The 20,844-nt window shown below is 46.3% G+C and overlaps 1 protein-coding gene across 9 annotated transcripts in view; it reads left to right on the top strand.

Annotated features, from left to right (window-relative positions):
• Nucleotides 1-1,180: 1,180 nt before the first annotated feature.
• GIT2 (GIT ArfGAP 2) overlaps nt 1,181-20,844 on the top strand; it is a 36,429-nt gene continuing 16,765 nt past the window's right edge. For 4 of the 9 annotated variants that reach the window (XM_088655750.1, XM_088655752.1, XM_035134373.3 and 1 more), the window contains exons 1-11: nt 1,182-1,412; nt 3,353-3,486; nt 5,435-5,547; nt 6,409-6,514; nt 8,012-8,098; nt 8,195-8,325; nt 8,742-8,836; nt 10,967-11,012; nt 16,619-16,667; nt 17,364-17,436; nt 18,464-18,561. In XM_088655750.1, the coding sequence (XP_088511876.1) occupies nt 1,361-1,412; nt 3,353-3,486; nt 5,435-5,547; nt 6,409-6,514; nt 8,012-8,098; nt 8,195-8,325; nt 8,742-8,836; nt 10,967-11,012; nt 16,619-16,667; nt 17,364-17,436; nt 18,464-18,561 (984 nt within the window). In that variant the 5' untranslated portion in view covers nt 1,182-1,360. Of the gene's footprint in view, nt 1,413-3,352; nt 3,487-5,434; nt 5,548-6,408; nt 6,515-8,011; nt 8,099-8,194; nt 8,326-8,741; nt 8,837-10,966; nt 11,013-16,615; nt 16,668-17,363; nt 17,437-18,463; nt 18,562-20,844 lie in introns of all 9 variants that reach the window. The other 5 variants (XM_035134375.3, XM_060282094.2, XM_088655751.1 and 2 more) reach the window with 2 other exon arrangements.

Raw genomic sequence — 20,844 nt, 5'->3', positions numbered from 1 at the left:
CATTCAAGATGCACCTGCTTGTCTGTCTGGGAGCAGAAAATAGCAAATTATATTGGATCATCATTCGTCACAGCCAGTGACATGCCAGGGGGGTTCAGCTGAAATAGCCACCCAAGGTGCCTCTTGGACAGGCTGTGGCTGGTTCAGCAAAGAGGACAGAGGGGAACTTGGCCTCTCCTTTGCTGGTTTGGAGGCTGCAGGACTACAGAGCAGGGAGGGGCTCAAAGGAGGATCACCAGCCTGAGGAGGTGCTCTCATTGGGCAAGTAACATTTGCATGGGGTGCAGGTGGAACCCTGGTCAACTCGGCCATCCTCCGAGACGTCACCAAGGACCAAGAAGCACATGACTGGGGTGGCATGGTGGCTTAGGCCTGCCCAGAGCTGTACAATCCCAAATAGATAGATATCTAGTTGGCCACTGTGAGAATAGGAAGATGGACAAGATGGGTCCCCTTTGGTCATCCATCAGGCTCCACTTGTGTCCTATTCTGATTTCACTGATTTCACAATGGGGCAAGGTCAGAAATTGCAGCACCATGGAGAGCTCCAGGTGAGCTTTTATGAGGGCTTTTTATAGGGTAGTACCGGTAGTAGATGGTCACCTTCCAGGCTCTGCCCCTTCCTTGGATCAATGACTTTAAAGAGGCAGGTCTCTGGCTTGGGACTGAATCACAGAATCATAGAATTGTAGAGTTGGACTAGAACCCAAGGGTCATCTACTCCAACGTCCTAAAATGCAGGAAACTTAATTATAGCATCCTTGACAGATGGGCATCCAACCTCAGCTTAAAAACCTCCAAGTAAGGAGAGTCCACAACTTCCCGAGGGAGACTGTTCCACGGTTGAATGGCTCTTCCTGTCAGAAAGTTTTCTGATGTTTAGTCAGAATCTCCTTCCTTGTAACTTGAAGCCATGGGTTCGAGTTCTACTCTCCAGAGCAGGAGAAAACAAGCTTGCTTCATCTTCCATGGGACAGGCCTTCAGATATTTTAAGAGGGCTATCATATTAATTTTCTTCCCTATTTTTTCTTGGGGTAAGTCAATTATATAAAAACAGTAACACTAATAATGGGCCACCTTTGCCCGCAATAAATATGGTCGCCGCATTCCTCGCCTTTCCCGGCGGCAAGATGGCCGCCCGAGGCCCCGCCCCAGCGTCCCTCGTCGCGGACCCTGCGTGCGGCGACGGTGTGGTGCGCACTTGGCGCAAGCGGCTTGGCGAATGTCTCGGCTCGCGCGAAGAGGTGCGCCGGTGGCGCACGCACGCGCAGAACGCCTTCCCCGTGACTGGCGGGGCTGAGAGGGACCCGTTAGCGGGAGCGGCGGCCCCCGAGCGGCTCCGCCCGGCCCGGCTAGGCCATGTCCAAGCGGCTGCGGAGCAGCGACGTGTGCGCCGATTGCAGCGCTCCCGGTAAACACCGCGGGAAGACCAGGAGCGGACGAGGGGTGGGGGGCCACCGCGGAGCTCGAGGGACCCAGGCGTCCGAGGGACCCGGGCACCGCACGGGGCTCTCGCGGGCGCCTCCGCTGGAAGGGGCCGCCGGGGAAACGGAAGGCTGCGATCGTTCTGAGGGGAGGTCCGTCTGGGCATGTGCAGGGGCCCCCTGGCCTGGGCATGTGCAGAGGGCGGGCCCCCCTCGCAAGCAGGTGGGGGAAGGAGCAGGTGCCCAGGATGGAGCTGTCGGGGAAGCCCTGGCCGGAACCTCTCCGCTCTGCTGCTTGGGGTGTCTGTGAAAGAGGGAGGGAGGGGTTTAAAGAGTGTGGTCCCCACCCTTCCCTTTGCGCATGGGTTCCCCTCGCTCGCCCTGGTCTGCCCCCAGGGGAACAGGAGGCTTGGCTGGATGGGCCCCACTAGCCTCCTGCAGGCTCTGCTCGGGTCCTTGCAAGGCGGGCTTACCAAAGGCTTCCCTGGGATGCAAGATGCTAGGCTAGAGAGGCCTTTGGCCTGATCCATCCACAGGTGGTTATGTTTTCTAAAATCACCAGCACCCAGTTTGGGGGCACTTTGTGGGACGCACCCTCTTCCCCCAGGGCCTTTGATGGAGATGACATTCTGGGCCCCAAACAGGAAACCAGCTGCGGAAATTGTCGCATCCTGCCTTGAGTTAATTGCAGGTGGCAAGAGAAAGCAGCAGCTAGTTCTCAGAAACCCAGCCGGCTCCGCTTGTGGTGGCACAAGGGGCCTGAGCCTTTTCCCTGTACCTTGGATGAACGAGCCAGAATTGCCCCTGACATCAGAGCCTCACGTGGCTACCAATGGTTGCCCCGTGGGCTGTTGTGGATCTTCCTGCCACAGTGAGTCTCATGTCTGTCTCGTGGTCTGGGCACAATTCAGCTACCGGCTCTGGATGATTTCTTTCTCCCCATTGCACCATCACCAAAGCTCTACCTCAGCTCTGCCATTTGTGTGCTGAGTTCACACAGCCGAGGGCACTTGGGCATATGCCACAACTGTGGCAGTCATTTCCACCAGATCAGACAGAAGCAACTTTGGTAATCAGTGCCCCCCACTCCAAAACCCATGAGTAAGTAAGTTGCCAACTTGTACTAGTGAGGACTTCATAGTTGGGGAGCCTGCCTAGCATCATGTACAAAATATGTATACTGGCATACTGCACATACCGGTAAATCCCAAATGAGAGATCTGAGGTTAAGCGTAGATGCTCTTCTTTCTTGCAACTTTCTTGCAACTTGCAATTCCACTTTGCTGCATTGTAAGTAAGTGGTTTTTAGGGTGGAGGTTGAGTTGCCATGCTCTTGAAATGCACAGGGAACCCTAATAATTATGTGGAAAAGGGAATTGCTGGCTGTTTCAGCAGCCTTTCCCCATATCTTCCCCCACACTTAATACAAGCATGCAAGCATTTCTTTATTGTGTGCATTCTTCAGCTCTTTCAGGGGGGAGCTGACAATTTCCCTCTGCTGTTCTTACAACTTCTCTTAATGATGCAGTAAAGACAGTAGTGCAACAGATGTTATATTCAGCTTCGGTTCAAGAGATCTCATGCTTTGCCAGCCACCTTTCCATTCTGCTCCAGTTCACCAGAGAGCTTGGCCTGTGACTCAAGGCCAAATCTGGCTTGATGCTTGTCATGCTTCCTGTTTTGCGTGACCCTGGCATGTTCTTTGCAGCTTGTTTTAGCTCATGCCCTGGGTGCCTCCTCTGAGTTCAGTACAAATCCAGATTTCCTTCCTTGTTTGATGATGCACAAAGTATTTTTTAAAATATAAAAACTGGACCTGAAAAATCCAAGCACCACCTGTGGCTGAAGTGGACGGTGGAATTTCTTTGCAACCAAACTCCTGCCTCTCTCTCTTCCTATGCTAAATGTGCCACTGTTTTTCTTTCAGACCCATGTTGGGCATCAGTTAACAGAGGAGTTCTGATTTGTGATGAATGCTGCAGCGTCCATAGGAGCCTGGGCCGGCACATCTCCCAAGTCAGGCACCTGAAACACACCCCGTGGCCCACAACGCTGCTTCAGGTAACACACACTGGGCTCACCATGCCATTCAGCCAAATGACCACCCCTCCTGCCTAACAGCTTCCCATAGTAGTCATGTGTGGCTCAAAGGTGGTCGGGGCAGGGGAAGAGAAGAGCTTGCGTGTGTAAAGCTTCCTTTTCTTGTCCTGCGAGGCCAAGGCTTACTTGTCAGGGACAGCCAAACAAGTGGCTGTTGTTGTTGTTGTTGTTGTTATTGTTATTTAGTCGTTTAGTCGTGTCCGACTCTTTGGGATCCCATGGACCAGAGCACGCCAGGCCCTCCTGTCTTCCACTGCCTCCCACAGTTTGGTCAGACTCAAGTTGGTGGCTTTGAGAACATTGTCCAACCATCTCGTCCTCTGCCCTCCATCTTTCCCAACATCAGGGTCTTTTCCAGGGAGTCTTCTCTTCTCATGAGGTGGCCAAAGTACTGGAGCCTTAGCTTCAGGATCTGTCCTTCCAGTGAGCACTCAGGGCTGATTTCCTTCAGAATGGATAGGTTTGATTAATTTTAACAGGGAGAAATGTAAAAAAAAAGCAACTCTTTTATCTGTGGGCCTGTTCAGTGGCAACACCCTCCTGCATTCCTTCTGCTTCTGGGACTCCTATGGGGGCAGCAAGTTGGCCACTGGGAGGACAGGATGCTGGACTAGATGGGCTCTCTTTGGTCTGCTCCAGTAGCCAGGCTCTTATGGGGAGAGCTGGAAAACACTGACCTATGGAATGCATATTGCAACCAAATGCCTTCTCCCAATTTAATGATTCTGTTTGTCAACATTCCCTGACCTTTTGCTTTTGGTGCTTTTTAACGTGTTCTAATGTAACCATAGCTGCCAAGTTATCCCTTTTTTTAAGGGATTTTCCCTTATGCTGAATAGGCTTCCTCGCGTGAAAAGGGAAAACTTGGCAGCTATGCATGTAACTACAGTTGTATGGGGCGGATGCAAGGGGGTTGCAAGCAAACTCTGCTTGTTCACCGTCACTATGACTGCAATGCACTGTGCCATGATTCCCCACTCAGCCACACAACTAATAGGTGCCCTCGAGTCCCTTGCACACTCTTGGCCTGCCTTACTTCTGGTGGAGATGCACCTTACCCTTCGTCTAAAGGATAAAGGAGTTCCTTTAGAGGAAGATCAGAATAAATATGTGTTAAAGTCTGCCAGCTTGTTCAGATATTTTAAAGCTATGAAAGGCAGGCAAGAAAGGCTGTTTCCCCCCTTTCACAGCTGGCAATATAAAATCAGAAGACTTGTGATTGTTTCTTTAAAAAGCATCCTGCCAAGTGTTTTGGGGCCACATAAAACAATAAGCTAATTAGACACAGCTTCCTTTACTGAAAATAGGTTAGCAGGTAAAGGAGGGAAAAACTCCAGGAAACGTCTTGAGCTTATCAGTTATTTCATTTATGGTTTGATTGATTCTGGTGTTGTGTGTTTGGGCTGGGAGGTCTGCAAACCACCTCATAAAACAGCTCTGGGTTTAGTTTTTTAAAACAATCAAGCATTATTTAAATTTTAATATAAATAATATAATAAATAATATAATAATATAAAAATAAATTTTTGAAGAAGTAATGAAATGAGATACAAATGGCAAAAAGACAGAATATTGTGGATTGCACATTGCTGAATGTGTCCAGAGATTGACTATGCAGCAGACTTCAAAACTGGTCTGGGGCCTTTTGAAATGCTGAAATGGATATTTTCTGCACGTTAAACTCAATACTCTAACCAATAGCTTTATTCTAAAGGTCAACAAAACTTTGAGCAGAGCCTTGAGAAGGGCTGTTTCTGTAATAAATGTTGGTGCATTATAGAACGTGTGCAGAGTACACCTGCAGAGCTCCATGCCAGCAACAGGACAACTGTCACCAAGCATCTAAGTTGCTCTGGACAAGAGGAAGACACCAGCTCCATGCTTCGTGTTCTGCTTTGTTTTTTTGCAGATGTTGGAAACCTTGTACAGTAATGGGGCTAACTCCATCTGGGAACATTCATTGCTGGATCCTGCATCTGTCATGAGCGGAAGGCGCAAAGCAAACCCCCAGGACAAAGTTCAGTAAGTTGGGGAGGGGGGCGGGAATGCCTCTATCTCCCCTAGAGGGCCAAGGGGGCAAACCTACGGCAACCTCCAACAAACCATGGCCAGGGCTGGAGCCGATGTGAGCCAGCCGGATCCTCCTGCCTCCCACATTGCCCAAGCAGAGGAAAACACTCTTGGTGGCAGATGTGACTAAAATGGAGAAAGCCTCTTTATTCAGAGAGCTATTTGGAGGTGGGCGCGCCAGAATGTCAGAGGTGTGGCTGAGTCCATGGCCTCCTGCTGCTGTTCTGGGAGGAACACGATTGGGATGCTTGTTTCAAATCAGCATGTGAAATTCAGACCACCTTTGTGGTCTCCTAGCCATGGCATCTCTGGCACGGCATGTTTTCTCTCCCCATCAAATGCAATTGCATTGTTGTTGTTGTTGTACCTCACCCATCTGACTGGGTTGCCCCAGCCACTCTGGGCAGCTTCCAGCATATATAAAAACATAATAAATCATTACACATTAAAAGGCTTCCCTATACAGGCTGCCTTCAGATGTCTTCTAAAGGTTATGTAGTTGCTCATCTCCTTGATATCTGTTGGGAGGGCGTTCCACAAGGTGGGGGCTACTACTGAGAAGGCCCTCTGCAAGTGTTCATCTTACCCACAGGATTACAGCCTTAGTTTCAAGCTAAATGTGCTTAATTAGGGATCACAGGCACAACTCCTGAGTAAAAAGGCATTGGGAGCAAGATTTTGTCAAAAGCCTTACTGAAATCAAGATACACTACACCCACAGCATTCCCCTGTTCCACCAGAAGTAGATCTCACTCATGAGATGTTTTAATGCTCTTCTGTGGTGTAGCTCCTTTTCCTTTGTCTCTCTTGTAGCCCCAATAAAGCGGAATTCATCAGAGCAAAGTATCAGATGCTGGCCTTCGTTCATCGCTTACCATGTCGGGATGATGACAGTGTGACTGCCAAAGACCTTAGTAAGGTAAAATTCCCTCAGTTTGGATCAGGCTGAAGGCCCATCTAGTCCAACGTTCTGTACTCACTAGATGCCCACGCAAAGCCCACTTTATGGGCAGGTAGCTGATCAGGATGTGTTCCATCCACAATATTCAGCTGCCACCCTGGCATTTTGGGGGGAAAGGTATGATTGAGTCCTAAATGCTTCAGAGGGCGCTCTGTGTCAAAATCCAAATTCCTGATTCAGAAAAAAGAAACTTAATATTTCCTTTTTTAACTAATGAGGAATTGAAAAAATAACTTAATTTTTTTACAGAATTGGATGAAATTTACAGGCATAGTAGCCCCTCCTGATTGGATAAACGACTACCAAATTAGCCAAAAAAGGTTTAGAGTTCCCCCCCCCCACTGGGCTCATTTGTAAAATTCATCCCCATCACCCCAAAAAAGGGAACCATCAATACAATCATAGACTCGGGTTACAGACGCTTCAGGTTGCATCTTTTCAGCTTGTGTCCCGCGCCGAATTCGGAAGTACCTGAATGGGTAACTTCCGGGTTTTGGCGCATGCGCAGAAGTGCCGAATCGTGACCCGTGCGTGCGCAGACGCGGGTTGCGAACACTGCAGGTTGCGAATGTGCCTCCCGCACGGATCACGTTCGCAACTTGAGCGTCCACTGTCCTTAAAAAAAGAAAATATTTTTGCAGAAGTGGACTAACTTTTCAGGCAGGGTAGCCCCTTTTGTGTATTTGTGTAGTTAAAAATGATTCATTTAATTATTTTATAAACAACTTGTATGAGAAAAGGGTACATCAAAGGTAAGAAATTTGCCAAATGACAGACAAATCAGCGCAGGGATTTTAGTGCTTGGTGTCTTTGAAGTTGATTTTGAGCAGGGGGGGGAACTAGAAAGGATTTGCTTCCTTCCCTGTGATATATTGTGGGCAACAGTTCCATTATGAAATCTTAGAGGTGTCCCTCGAAAAATAACCTGCAAAATTTCGGAAGGTAAGATGTAGGGGCCCAGAGGGTTACAATGAATGAAAACTAAGAAACACAGCTTCAGGCTTGTCTTCTGCTCAGTGACATCAATTAAACCTTAAGTGTGAAGCTGATCTGAGTGGATGTTGTTATAAGAGGCGGAGAAACATCTGTCACTCCCTCCGCACCAGCCTTCCCCAGCAGAGAGCCCTCCAGATGTTTTGGGCTGCAGCTCTCATCAGTCTCATCAGCACTGCCCGTTGGCCAGATGGCTGGCTGTTAGGGGCCCCAGGTCACCTGGAGAGGTTGCTGCGCTCCACCTGCCATTTGATAAAGCTTTTTCATGTCTCCACACCTTCTTTGCTTGTTGATTGTAGCTGGCAGGTGGCAAGAGGCCAGCCTCGACATTCCCCAAAGCAAGCCCCTCTGGGAATCCCTGGAAGGAGTTACTGGGACTGTCAGCACAGGTTTCTCAGCTGCAGTGAGGCAAGAGGAAATTCTCTGCTGACACTCCTCTCTCTCTCTCTCTCTCCCTTTCAGCAACTCCACTCGAGCGTCAGGACGGGGAATCTGGAGACCTGTTTGCGGCTTCTTTCTCTGGGCGCCCAGGCCAACTTCTTCCATCCAGTAAGAGAAGGCCTTTCCATGAGCTTGGCCATCATTGCTTTGGGCTGGTCTGCAGCAGCAGCTTCTCAACAAATGCCTTTTAACTCCCCTTTGCAGGAGAAAGGGAACACCCCGCTGCACGTAGCTGCCAAGACGGGTCAGATTTTACAAGCGGAGTTGTTGGCGGTGTATGGGGCTGATCCTGGCACACAGGACTCCAGTGGGAAGACGCCAATTGACTATGCAAAGTGAGCCATTTCAAGCTTGGCGGGGTTGGTGGTGGTGGTGGTATTGTTGGCAGGAACAAAAATGAAGAGCAAGTGGGTGGGAGATGGACCAAACCTCCTTACTATTGAATTTCGCTGTTTAAGTGACATGAAAACCTTTTTCACCATATCCTTTCCTCTGCTTCTGAGGCAACGGAGGGTTAGAAGGAGGAGCTCTAGGTGTTGTGGGATGCTTTCACTCAGTTAAAATAAGGCATGGCGGCTTTCAGTGCCGTATTTTAGATAGCAAACCTGTGCAATAGTATATTTCACTCTCTGAGTAGGATTGCAGCCTCAGAAGTCACCTGCAATAGACTTTTATTTTTGTTCTTACTAATGTTTTCAACTCAACAGTAGTGATTTCTGAATGAATCTCCCACCCACCTTTTGCCCAATAGGCAAGGAGGGCACTATGAGCTGGCAGAACGCCTTGCGGAAATCCAGTACGAGCTCACGGACAGGCTGGCATTCTATCTCTGTGGCAGAAAACCTGGTAAGGGTCTGACTAGGTTTATTTCATGTTATTGTGGTTATTTCATCCCCACCCCCTAAAATTTGAATATCGGTTGACTGCTAAAAATAAACAAACCTCAGAGTAGTGTCTCATACCCCCCCAACATTTCTCTGATGAAAATAGGGATGTTCCATTCCATAATGATAATTTTACTCTTTATACCCCAACACATCTAACTGGGTTGCCCCAGCCACTCTGGGCAGCTTCCAACATATATAAAAACATAATAAAACATTAAACTTTATAAGAAAAAACCCTTCCCTATACAGGCTTGCCTTCAGGTGGCTCGAGGATCAGATAACTCCATACTCACCACCATTTCCCCAATGGAAATACAGTGGTACCTCCGGTTACAAACGCTTCAGATTACAGACTCCGCTAACCCAGAAATAGTACCTCGAGTTAAGAACTTTGCTTCAGGATGAGAACAGAAATCGTGCTCCGATGGCGCGGCGGCAGAAGGAGGCCCCATTAGCTAAAGTGGTACCTCAGGTTAAGAACAGTTTCAACTTAAGAACGGACCTCCGGAATGAATTAAGTTCTTAACCAAAGGTACCACTGTAGGGACATCCTAAGGAAAAGCAGGACGTTCTGGGATCAAATCAGAAACTGGAAGAGCTTCTCTAAATCAGGGACTGTCCCTGGAAAATAGGGACAATTGGAGGGTGTCTGTCTGTAGAATAAGAATAAGAGTAAAACAGAAAAGGACAATAAAATTATCAGTAAAAACAGTTCAAAAAAGCTGTTAAAAACATTCAAAAAATTAAAAGTCAGTAATAAGCTAAAAATGGATTAAAACCCATGTCAACATTTTCTGTATCTGAGAAGGCTTGTCAAAGCCAAAATGTTTTTAAAGGTAAAGGTAAAGGGACCCCTGACCATTAGGTCCAGTCATGACCGATTCTGGGGTTATGGCGCTTATCTCGTGTTATTGGCCGAGGGAACCGGCGTACAGCTTCCAGGTCATGTGGCCAGCATGACAAAGCCGCTTCTGGCGAATCAGAGCAGCGCACGGAAACACCGTTTACCTTCCTGCCAGAGCGGTACCTATTTATCTACTTGCACTTTGATGTGCTTTCAAACTGCTAGGTTGGCAGGAGCTGGGACCGAGCAATGGGAGCTCACCCTGTCGCAGGGATTCGAACTGCCGACCTTCTGATCGGCAAGCCTAGGCTCTGTGGTTTAGCCCACAGTGCCACCCGCGTGTTTTTAGCAGGGATTTTTTTTAGCAGGTGCCAAAAAGAGTGCAGTGAAGGTGCCTGCCTGATGTCAACAGGCAGGGAGTTCCAAAGTGTAGGTGCTGCCACACTAACAGATTTCTTGCTAAGGCAGAACAATAATTATGTGGCCCCTGTAACTGTGCCTGTTTTGTCGATGGAATCAGTTGAGGGGCAGATCTGGGGTCACTTTATATACTATTAGTAACACCTTGAAGATGGCTCATTAGCAAGTGGGCAACTTCTGCAAGTCCCTAAGCAGAGGTAGTCTTATGTTCTATGCTGCTTTACTTCTAGAGAGCTCGGGGTGGAGTCCATGGCTCATGCATCCCCCTGCATCGACCTGTTTGAGAAGTGGTCCAGCAGGAATTGGGGGGGACATATGTTCATCCTGGGTCGCCATTATCTTTTAACCCCACGTTGAGTGACATGACTGCTGTAGCTCAAGGGAGGAGAGACTTTAGACTTGCAGGAACTACTTGACTTTTTTCTAGAACTGCAGTCTGGTATAAAATATGTATTCTGATCCCAGGAATTTGTTTGGAGTACCAGAACTGAGGTGAGCTCACATTCCTTTCACACAGAAATCCACACCTGGTGACACCCAAGCTTCATTCACTTCCGCAGTCTAGTTTGGATGTGCGAGGGGTCATTTTGTTGCTGCTATAAACAGTTGGGAGTCAGAGACCCTTGCCAATCTCCTGAAGGAGATCCAAGTCTGCTTCTGCCTGTCTTTGCCCTGCCAGAATGCAGACCTCAGGCCTCTCCAGTTCATGCAGGCACTGAAAAGGCTGTTCAGCTGAATCAAGTTGTGGCTTGTGGAGAACTGTGGGTTGAGATAATGGCATGATCCTTTCTAGCACCTAATGCTCTTTTGAAACTTCATTTTCAGATCACAAAAGTGGACAACATTTTATTATACCTCAAATGGCAGACAGGTAAGAGTGCAGACTAAGCACTAATAATATGTACGGTAGTGTCACAGGGAGGTGCGTTGCAGCTACTCTAGAGTAACGACTGTGGTAATAGTATTGTTGGCCAAATCAAATGACAGTCGTAGAATCCTTTGATTGTCAAGAGCAACCATAGAAAGCTTCATCTTGCGAGGCAACAAAGAATCGCTAGACGCTTTCGTAAAAAGAAAAAAATACAAAAAAAGAACAATCAATATTTATCATTCATATGTTCTGACATTGTTGACCTCCTCATGTCTCTCCTAACTGCGTTTCATTGTATATCATCCTTAGTAATTTCTGTATTTCTATAATTTCTTCAACTCATCTTATTTTTACCTTGACTAACATATTTCACCTCCTATTACTTCCTTAACAAACATTTCAATTCTTATTTAATGCTTATATCTAAATCTTAATATACTATAATACCTCTACAAATCCTCCTCTACAACCTCCATGTACTTCCAAATCTTATCCAATATTGCAGTGTTTCCCAACCTTGTGCCTCCAGACGTTTTGGGACTACAAATCCCATCATCCCTAGCTAGCAAGACCAGTGGTCAGGAATGATGGGAATTGTAGTCCAAAAACAGCTGGAGGCACAAGGTTGGGAAACACTGCAATATTGCAATTATTTCTTAAATATATTTTGAATTTCCTCCAATCTTCTTCCACCGACTCTTCCCTCTGGTCACGAAGTCTCCTGGTCAGTTTGGCCAGTTCCATAAATTCAATCATCTTCATCTGCCATTCATCCACTGTAGGTAGATCTTCACTCTTCCAATTCTTAGCCAATAAAATTATTGCTGCTGTTGTGGCATTAAAAAAAAAGTAGTATTTTTTTTAGGTATTTCCTCTCTAACTATCCCAAGTAAAAAAAAGCTTCTGGTTTCTATTTTGTCCATTTACTCTTTATCCTTTTTATAAAGCTGTTTATAATACTTCTGAAAAAATTTCCTTATCTCTGTTGGGTTCTCAATAGTCTTCTCTTCCATCTTAATATTGGTTATTGTACTTTGTTTCTGTCTCTTTTTCAATTGCCATGCTAATAATTTCCCACATTTATTAGCAGATTCAAATGTCCTTTGATTCATCATTTTGATCTTCCACTCCATTTCCTGATTTATTCATTGTGAATACTGTAATTGCAACAACTTAATTTCTTTTTGGATCTGCTGATTTTTTTTATTACACCTCAATTTCTTCTCTTTTTCTTTCAATTGTGACAGAATATTTCCTTTTTACTCATTTTGTTGTTTCTTCCTAATCTTGTTCTGTTGTATCAGAAATCCTCTCATCACTGCCTTACTTGCATCCCAAATGACCCTTTTATCTGTCTCTGTACTCAAATTTATTTCAAAATAATCCTTTAGGGTCTTTTGGGCCTTCTTAACAATCTCTTCATTTCTCATCAATGCATCATTCATCCTCCATCTAAAGGAACCCTGCAGAGACAACTTTAGTTCTAAACACACATCATTATGGTCCGAATGTATCCTTGGGCAAATTTGTACCTTGATCATTCTTGGGGCCAATTCTCTGGTTGTCCATATGGTTCTCTGGTTGTCCAGGCGGGACCACCATTGTTGAGAATCTGAGATTCTATCTTTTTCCAATGGATTTTTCGTCCTCCAAGCATCTACCATGTCAAAATTGTCAATCATCTCAAAGAACGTCTTTGGTAGTCTTCCATCATTTGCATAGCTGCCAAGTTATCCCTTTTTTACAGGGATTTCCCCTTATGCTGAATAGGCTTCCTCGCGAGAAAAGCGAAAACTTGGCAGCTATGCATTTGATATTTTCTGTCTCTGAGATCTGTCCATCAAAGTAGAGACTACCCCGTTCAAATCACCCACCATGACTATTTTGTAATCCATATAGTCCAATAGAACCTTGTGGGTCTTTTTGAAGAATTCGGCCTTTGCTTCATTTGGTGCATAGATTCCGAGAAAAAGATATTTTTCGCCTTGCACTGTCACTTCAACTGCTACATATCTCCCATCTTCATCCTTGAACATCAATTTTGATTCCAATTTGTCTTTCACATATATTACTACTCCTCTTTTTTTGACTCTGTCAGATGAGATGTATTCCTGACCCAACTTCTTATTCTGCAAAATTTTCTTATGGGTCCTCATCACATGTATCTCTTGTAAGCAAATCACATCTAGATTCTGTTTCACTAATACTATTCCACTTGGGCCGTGAATTAAGCCCATTAACGTTCCAAGTCAAGATTCTTAAAGCCATATTTTCTTACAGTGGTGCTCTTGCTCCTGCTCTGAAATGTCCCAAATCTAGCTCTGCTCCCAAAGCTGCTGCTGCTCCAGATGGTTCTCTAAGCCCCGGTCCTAATTCAGCTTCAAAATCCTTTGCATGTTTCTCCAAGAACTTCCTTTTTTCTTCTGGTGTTTTGATTCTTATGTTCCTTTCTTTGTATTTGAAGAAGAGACCTTGAGGAAACTGCCAACGAAAGAAGATCCCCTTTTTCCTCAATGCGTTAGCCAAGTCCATATATCTATTTCTGAATCCCAGGAACAGCTTCGGAATTTCTTTGAATGATACCACTTGATGTTGTATCTTCAGTTTATTTCCATAATGGAGTCCTAATATTAAATCTCTTTGTTCTCTAGTTTGGAATTCCACAATACAATCTCCCACTGTTCTTGATCCTTTCTTCCCTCTGGGTCCAAATCTAGACTTTCACGATCGTCTTCTCAAGTTCTTCTTTGTCCAAATCCCACTGTGAGGCATATTCTTGAATTATTACTTATTTTAAATTCCCTTGTTCAATCTCGGGGAAATTCCTCAGGCGTAAATGAGATTCACGTTCCCTCATCTGAAGAAAAGCAATAGCAATTTGGGTCACTTCCTCTTGTTTTTCCAATTGGAGTCTGGGTTTCCAATTCTGTAACTGACATCTACTCCTTGTATCTGGACTTTATTGTCTTGTATGTCCTTTCTCAGAGTCCCAATATCTTGTTTGATGTCCTGAATTCCTTCTGCGTTTGAGTTTACGCTTTCATCTAATTTATCTAGACGTCGTACAACTGTCTGTAATTCTGCAGTGTTGGCTTTTACTGCCGCAGTGTTGGATCTTACTTCTGTCTTAATTTCTGTCAATGCTGCTAGAATCTGTTCAAGATGTATAGCTGGTGGTTGATGTGCAGCTGTTACTGAGCCTCTTCTATGTTGTGTCCTTGTTTTCTCGCTTGCAGCTTCCGTCATAGTCAAAATATTAAGCAAGCAGCTGTGCTCTCAAGGTCAAACAACAATTATTCCCACTAGCCAGCAGCAGGGGGCTGGTGAGCAATGCAACACTTTAATTACAGTCAATGGTGTATTAGAGATTTACCTCTCTCTTCCACTTTTCAGCAGTAATTTATGCTTCAGAGTCTCTGAATAATGAAAATGGGAAGGATAATTCCAATATTTACTTTAAAAATACCTTTCTAGCAGCTCAGACTGCTTCAGGAGACTTCAAAGGGTCTAAATAGGAAATGAAAGTTCATCATTCAGCAGTTCAGCACTCCACCATTGTGACGTCAGTGGCTGGCTGAACCCCTGGGGCTTCGTTCTCAAAGGGAATTACGGTGTATTTATAGTCTATTTGTCTCAAAATTTCAGGGCTATTGAGACAAAAGTCCCTTCTCTACTTGCCCTGACTTTGGGGAGAGTTTATGAGTCTGGATTTCGAAGTTTTAATTTTTTAAAAATCGTTTCTGGCTGTAGCCGCTTGTCTTACTTTCACTTTTACCGCAGCAGAAAGGACCGACTTCCCTTGTTTTTTATCCTTTCCGTGATCCGTATTATTGATATCCAATTTAAATTTAATTACTCACGACGTCCAATGTGCTCAATCTTGAATTTAGGAAGAATCCACCACTCAGCTGACAATCTGCATGGAGCTTCGCATGGCAAAGGTAGCGAGTCAATTCAAGAGCCCATGGCTTCACTTTGCCCGCTCTCGGGAGCTCTTAATAGAGCTGGCCGGGGGGGCAAAGGATCTGTGTCTGGGCTCAGCTGAATCTCCATGTCCCCAGAAAGCTCAATCTGCGGTTCTTTCAGGGCCTGCGTTGCTCTTGCGGCTCCCCCCTCCCTTACCATGCAGGGAAATCTCGGAGCTCGAGATTTCCCCGCTGATCTGCAATGGCAGTAGACTGGAAGTCGATTTTTGTCTTCCTTCTCCTTGCAACCTCTCATTTTCTTCTGTTAATTTATTGAGGTGCCTAAAGTCTTTCCTGATTGGCTGGGCAGATGTTGATAAATAAGGCAAATAATATTAATAAATTTAATTGATATTTTTTCTCCTGCTGCGGTCCCTTGGGGATTAAGACGGCTGTAAGTAGTTCAGTAGTTTAATTTACCATTTAACTCTGTTATGTGAGGGTTGAAAATTAGGTACTTATCACAAAACACACTGATAACTCAGCTGTGCACTAGAAAGTGTGGACAATAAGTGTGGGTTGGTTGTTTCATTTCTGCGTATTATGTGACCTATTTTTGCAGAAGTTGTTAAACTGAGAGGGTCTGTGTTTTGGCCAGTGCACTCTTTTGAGATAAGCCTTTCATCTCAGAAAGATTTATCTCAAAATATTTCTCAAGACAGGGCTTTGAGTGTGGCTGCCCCTGTTCTGTGGAATAACATCCCTTTCAATATACAACAAGCACCCACTATCTGGACCATCCAGAAAGAGTTGAAGACATTTTTGTTTCAACAGACCTTCCTTGCTGGACAATTGGGTCTTTGCCATGAATGTCTAGTTTGTATGGTTTTAGGTTTGTTTTAAGTGTATCTGCGTGTTTGGGTTGGGGAGGCTGTGTGTGTGTGTGTGTGTGTGAATTGTTTTTTCCTGTTCCCCTCCCTCTTTTTAAATTGTACATCACCTTGAGATGATTCTGTTGAAGGCGATCAATACATTTAGATGGTGACTGATAATATATCCAGTCCTTTGGGGGGGGGCGCAGGGGTACGCGTACCCCTAAATATTTTGTGAATCTTTGTACTTTTGTCCATTTACTGTATTTATTTTTCCCAATTTGAACTATAAAGTGGTGATTTTCTGGAGTCAAAATGAGAGTAGCCCTAAACATTTTTAAGGGGGGAAAAGCCCTGAGTATACCTTTAGGTTATCTCTGAGGCTGTGCATAATTAAGTTTATATCAGTCTATAGGCTGATATTCCAGCAGAAACTGTCCACAAGACTGGTTGCTATGAGAAGCAGATAGATAGGTAGATAGATAGATGATATAAAAGCATCAAGCAGCACTTCACGCAAGCTTTCTCTGGATCCCTTTTAGGATTCGGTTAATCACCTAAATAACATACATGTTACCGTGATTAACAAAACAGGTTTTATATTTATGTGGCAAACCATTTCCCCTTCCTCCTTCATTAGCTGCTGTGATAAAAAATGAAATGATGCAGTAAAAAGCAAGAGGACTAAACTACAACTGTGTCTGCATTCTTGGTCAAGGAATGACAGGCGCGTAACTTTAATTTTCACACCTCTTTGTTCATTCCTTGCCTAATGATGCTTCCAAGGTTCAGGTGTCAATACAGTGATCACTTCTTTCTTTCATAGCAGTTTAGATTTGTCAGAACTGGCCAAAGCAGCCAAGAGGAAGCTTCAGTCGGTGAGTAACATTTTCTCCCTGCCCTCAGCTTTGGCTTTTCAGGGAGGAGGATTGGACCCTGGGTGGGACTGGGGAAGGTGCAGAGGGTGGGTTGGATACAGAGGGAATACAGCTTACTGAGAGCTTACCGAGAGTGTGGAAAGCAACAGGGACGAAGGAACAAGCCTTAGGGGCTCAGCTTTCCTCTGTATTTTTAGATTTTTATATCCTTAGTTTAAAGAGTGTGTTGCTGGTGTTAAACTCCTGGGAGTAGCCAGCAGCAACTCGAGGAGCATTGGCCCTTGTAAGAAGTGCCAGTGGATTGGCTCCTGGGAGTCAGCAGCCCTTGCTGGCTGAGTGCAGATTGCGCCACATTGAGTTTGTACCACATTGTCCCTCACCTGCCCCACTGCCCATTTGCATGCTCTAAAGAGCCCCCATCCTGCCACGGACTTGATGTCAATAGAATTGCCCTAGACACCCATTGGCTTCTCCTTGGGCTTCCTGGAGGGCTTCCTGGTGGGGCATCTGGTGGCTGCTGTGAGAAGCCTGGCTAGATAGATGGAGCTTTAAGCTGATCCACCAGCTGGCAGGCAAGCAGGGGCCCCTTAGGTTCCGAATGTTGGGAAAATAAAAAGTGCACGCTTGCCGCTCACTCCCAGGAGGGGGCTTTGCCACAAAGTCTCGTGCTTAACTTTCCCTCCCCCTCCTCTCCAGCTGAGCAATCACTTGTTTGAAGAGCTCGCCATGGATGTCTATGATGAGGTGGACAGGCGGGAGACGGACGCAGGTGACCTTTTGTTGTGGGACTGTGGATGGGTGCCATGCCACTGCACAGGGGCCATGCGTGAGGCCATTGCAGCAAAGGGCTCCTGCCCCTGGAAGCTGCCAAGTCCTCTCTTCTCTTCTTGCCCTGTCCTGCAATTTCCCCTCCTGGGTAGCTCCACGTCACAGAGGTGTGATGGCCTGGGGGTGTCCGCCTTGGCAGCTGCTGCGGGCCTTCCCCGATCTGGGGCCCTGCAGGTGTTTGGGGAGTTGTAGTCCAAGGGCTGGACAAGCCCACAACCCAAGCCTTGGTTTTTGCTTTAGAGTGAAATTGTGTTTGATGCACTAATGGAAATTTGTGTCTCTTAGTATGATAGGGACCCAGGTGGTGCTGTGGGTTAAACCACTGAGCCTAGGGCTTGCTGATCAGAAGGTTGGCAGTTCGAATCCCTGTGATGGGGTGAGCTCCCGTCGCTCGGTCCCAACTCCTGCCAACCTAGCAGTTTGAAAGCACGTCAAAATGCAAGTAGATAAATAGGAACCGCTACAGCGGGAAGGTAAATGGCATTTCCGTGTGCTGCTCTGGTTCGCTAGAAGTGGCTTTGTCATGCTGGTCACATGACCTGGAAGCTGTACGCTGGCTCCCTCAGCCAATAATGCGAGATGAGTGCGCAACCCCAGAGTCGGTCACGACTGGACCTCATGGTCAGGGGTCCCTTTACCTTTACCTAGTATGGGGGAAAAGCTCATTTGGGACAAGGACTGAGCTCTCGGACATGTGTCCAGTGCTTTGACTTCAGGTGTGGAAGGTTTATGAGGGAGGGAGCACCCATTATCTGCCACCGATTCCCTGCCAATGCCCAAGCATGGAGAGACTGTGGGCCTCCAGATGTTGTTGGGCTTCAACTCTCAGCAATCTGCATGGCTGACAGTCCGGGATTATGGGGCTGGAGGCCAGCAATACCTGGAGAGCCACAACAAGTCCCCCATCTTTTATGTAGAAACCTAAGCAAAGCTAACCCTGGCTTTCCTCTCTCTGTCCCTTGAAACAGTGTGGCTTGCCACTCAGAACCACAGCACGCTGGTCACTGAGACGACGGTAGTCCCTTTTCTCCCCGTCAATCCCGAGTACTCCTCAACAAGGAACCAGGTATGTTACTCACGCCATTTCTCTGTCGTCTGAGGAGGAAACTTATTCCCAAGCCCTAAACGCAGGCAGAGGATTTTCCATCTATCGGATTTCTACCTTTGCTGGACACATTCAAGAGTGGATTGTTGGAATGCACCGTATGTGGAGGCTTCATGGGATCTGGTTTGGAATCTCCTGCTGGTGCAAACTGCTCAGCAGGGAGCTTGCGGTCAATAGCATGCAGTAGCTTCCCTGGCAGCCCATCTGCTTCCAAGCCCAGGAAACCTCCGGGATGGCCTGAACCCTGGTATCCCAGCTTAGTCACTGAAATCCTCTGCAGCAGCAGCAGCAGATGTTGATTGTTCCCTGAGTTGGTGAGGCTCATTTGACAACAGTGAGAAAATGAGCCTGAGGAACCCTCTGCCACTAGAGATTCACCAGGTGCCTTCTGTGCCAGCTTTTAAATGCCTGCTGAAAATTGTTCTGTTCTGCCAGGACTATGCAGGCTGTTAACTATACATCCTTCCACAATGGTTAACTGTTGTCTGGTTTGGTTTTTTTGTAAATATTCTTTATTCATTTTCCAATTAAAAAACATTCATATTAGTAACAAATCAAACCAAATCTTTCCATATTCAAAAACAAAAAACAATAGAGCCAATTATATAATCTAAATTAATTGTCATATGTTTCACTTCATAAGATGCACCTGACCATAGGACGCACCTAGTTTTTTAGAGGAGGAAAACAAGGGGGGAAATTTTGCTTTCTTGAATTGTCCTAGGCATAGCAGCCAACTCCTAGAGGCCTAGGTGCCTTTGCCCCCCATTAAATATTTGAGGAAGTCATCCCCACCCCCCACCCCCGGTGTTGATGGGCATTGTTATTCATATAGTATGTAAGCCCTTGGACAGCTGGCAGGCACCCAGAGTTCACCGCCACTCTTTTCTCAAACTGTAATCTTCCATGCAAGCAAAGGCATCCTCTGTAAAGTACACCCCTTTTGCAATTCCAATAAAAAAAATCTCAAATCTCCCCCCATTGAAGGAGGCTTTTTCTGATCATATCCTTTTTCTTACTACATCAGAGCTTTTACCGTTGCCATCTTCCTCCTTGGCCCGAGCTGTTCTGATCATATCTGATCTTGCTCTGCCAATTTTGATCAGGGCTCTCTGCCAAGGACTGCTATGAGTCAATAAGTCCAATTATTTTACTCCTCCTGCGTTTCCTTTGGGTAATTAATTCTTTCTTGGTGGGGTTCGCCAAATCATGAAATAGTAAATATAACAAATACAAAAGTACGGCAGCCGCTCACCTCATTCATCAAAATGACAAGAAAAGAGTCTTTTTGAAGTCTGAAAATTGGCCTCCAACGACTGTGTAGTTTAACAAATTTTTCTTTTAACTCTTTCTGTTTAGAACAGGGGTCCCCAAACTTACCCAGCTTCGGGCCAGATGCCCCGCCACGCCGATCACATGGTGGGCCAGAGAACGAGGGAGTGCGCACAGCCGTGGGAGCGTGCGGCTGTGCGCGCCCATGCACATGCGCAAATGCTATTTCTGGCACACTCCCGACCTGGAAAGCGCCGAAAATAGCTTGTGCGCATGTGCAGAAGCCTCCTCCGACCTGGAAGTATACCGGAAATTACGCTTATGAGTGCGCACAAGCTATTTCCGTCGCTTTTCCGGGTCGGAAGTCGGCAGCCGTGCTGCGCTGGTAAGAGTGGGCGGTGGCAGCGGGGGGCGGGGGCGCCATGTGCCGCCTAAAAGAGCATTGCGGGCCATATGTGGCCCCCGGGCCATAGTTTGGGGTCCCCTGGTCTAGAACATGCCTGTTTTTTTGCCAAATGTTTTAATTTTTAGGAAACAGGGACTCCCGGCTGACGAGACTGAATTTGAAGAGTTGCCAATTTCATGCCTTGGACATCACCCAGAGTCCCTGCCTCCGCATCTTGTTGCGGAGCGCAGATAACGGGTGGCGCAGCTCCCCCCCTTCCCTGGGGGGTGGTCAGGGTTAATTACCCTCATTTAACCCTGAATTACTGGCACGACTGTCCGATCTCTTGGGAGGCTGCCATATTTCATCGCTGGAAGTCGGAAGTCTGTTTTTAACCTTTTAAAGGTTTTTCTTGTATGGTTTTGTTGCTGTAAGCCATGTATGTTGGTGGCGCTGTGGTCTAAACCACTGAGCCTAGGGCTTGCCGATCAGAAAGTTGGCGCTTCAAATCCCTGTGATGGGGTGAGCTCCCATTATTCGGTCCCAGCTCCTGCCCACCTAGCAGTTCGAAAGCACATCAAAGTACA

This window comes from Zootoca vivipara, chromosome 12 (assembly GCF_965207765.1).
Source record: "Zootoca vivipara chromosome 12, rZooViv2.hap1.1, whole genome shotgun sequence".
NCBI lineage: Eukaryota > Metazoa > Chordata > Lepidosauria > Squamata > Lacertidae > Zootoca > Zootoca vivipara.
This window is presented reverse-complemented; position numbering and strand designations above follow the sequence as displayed.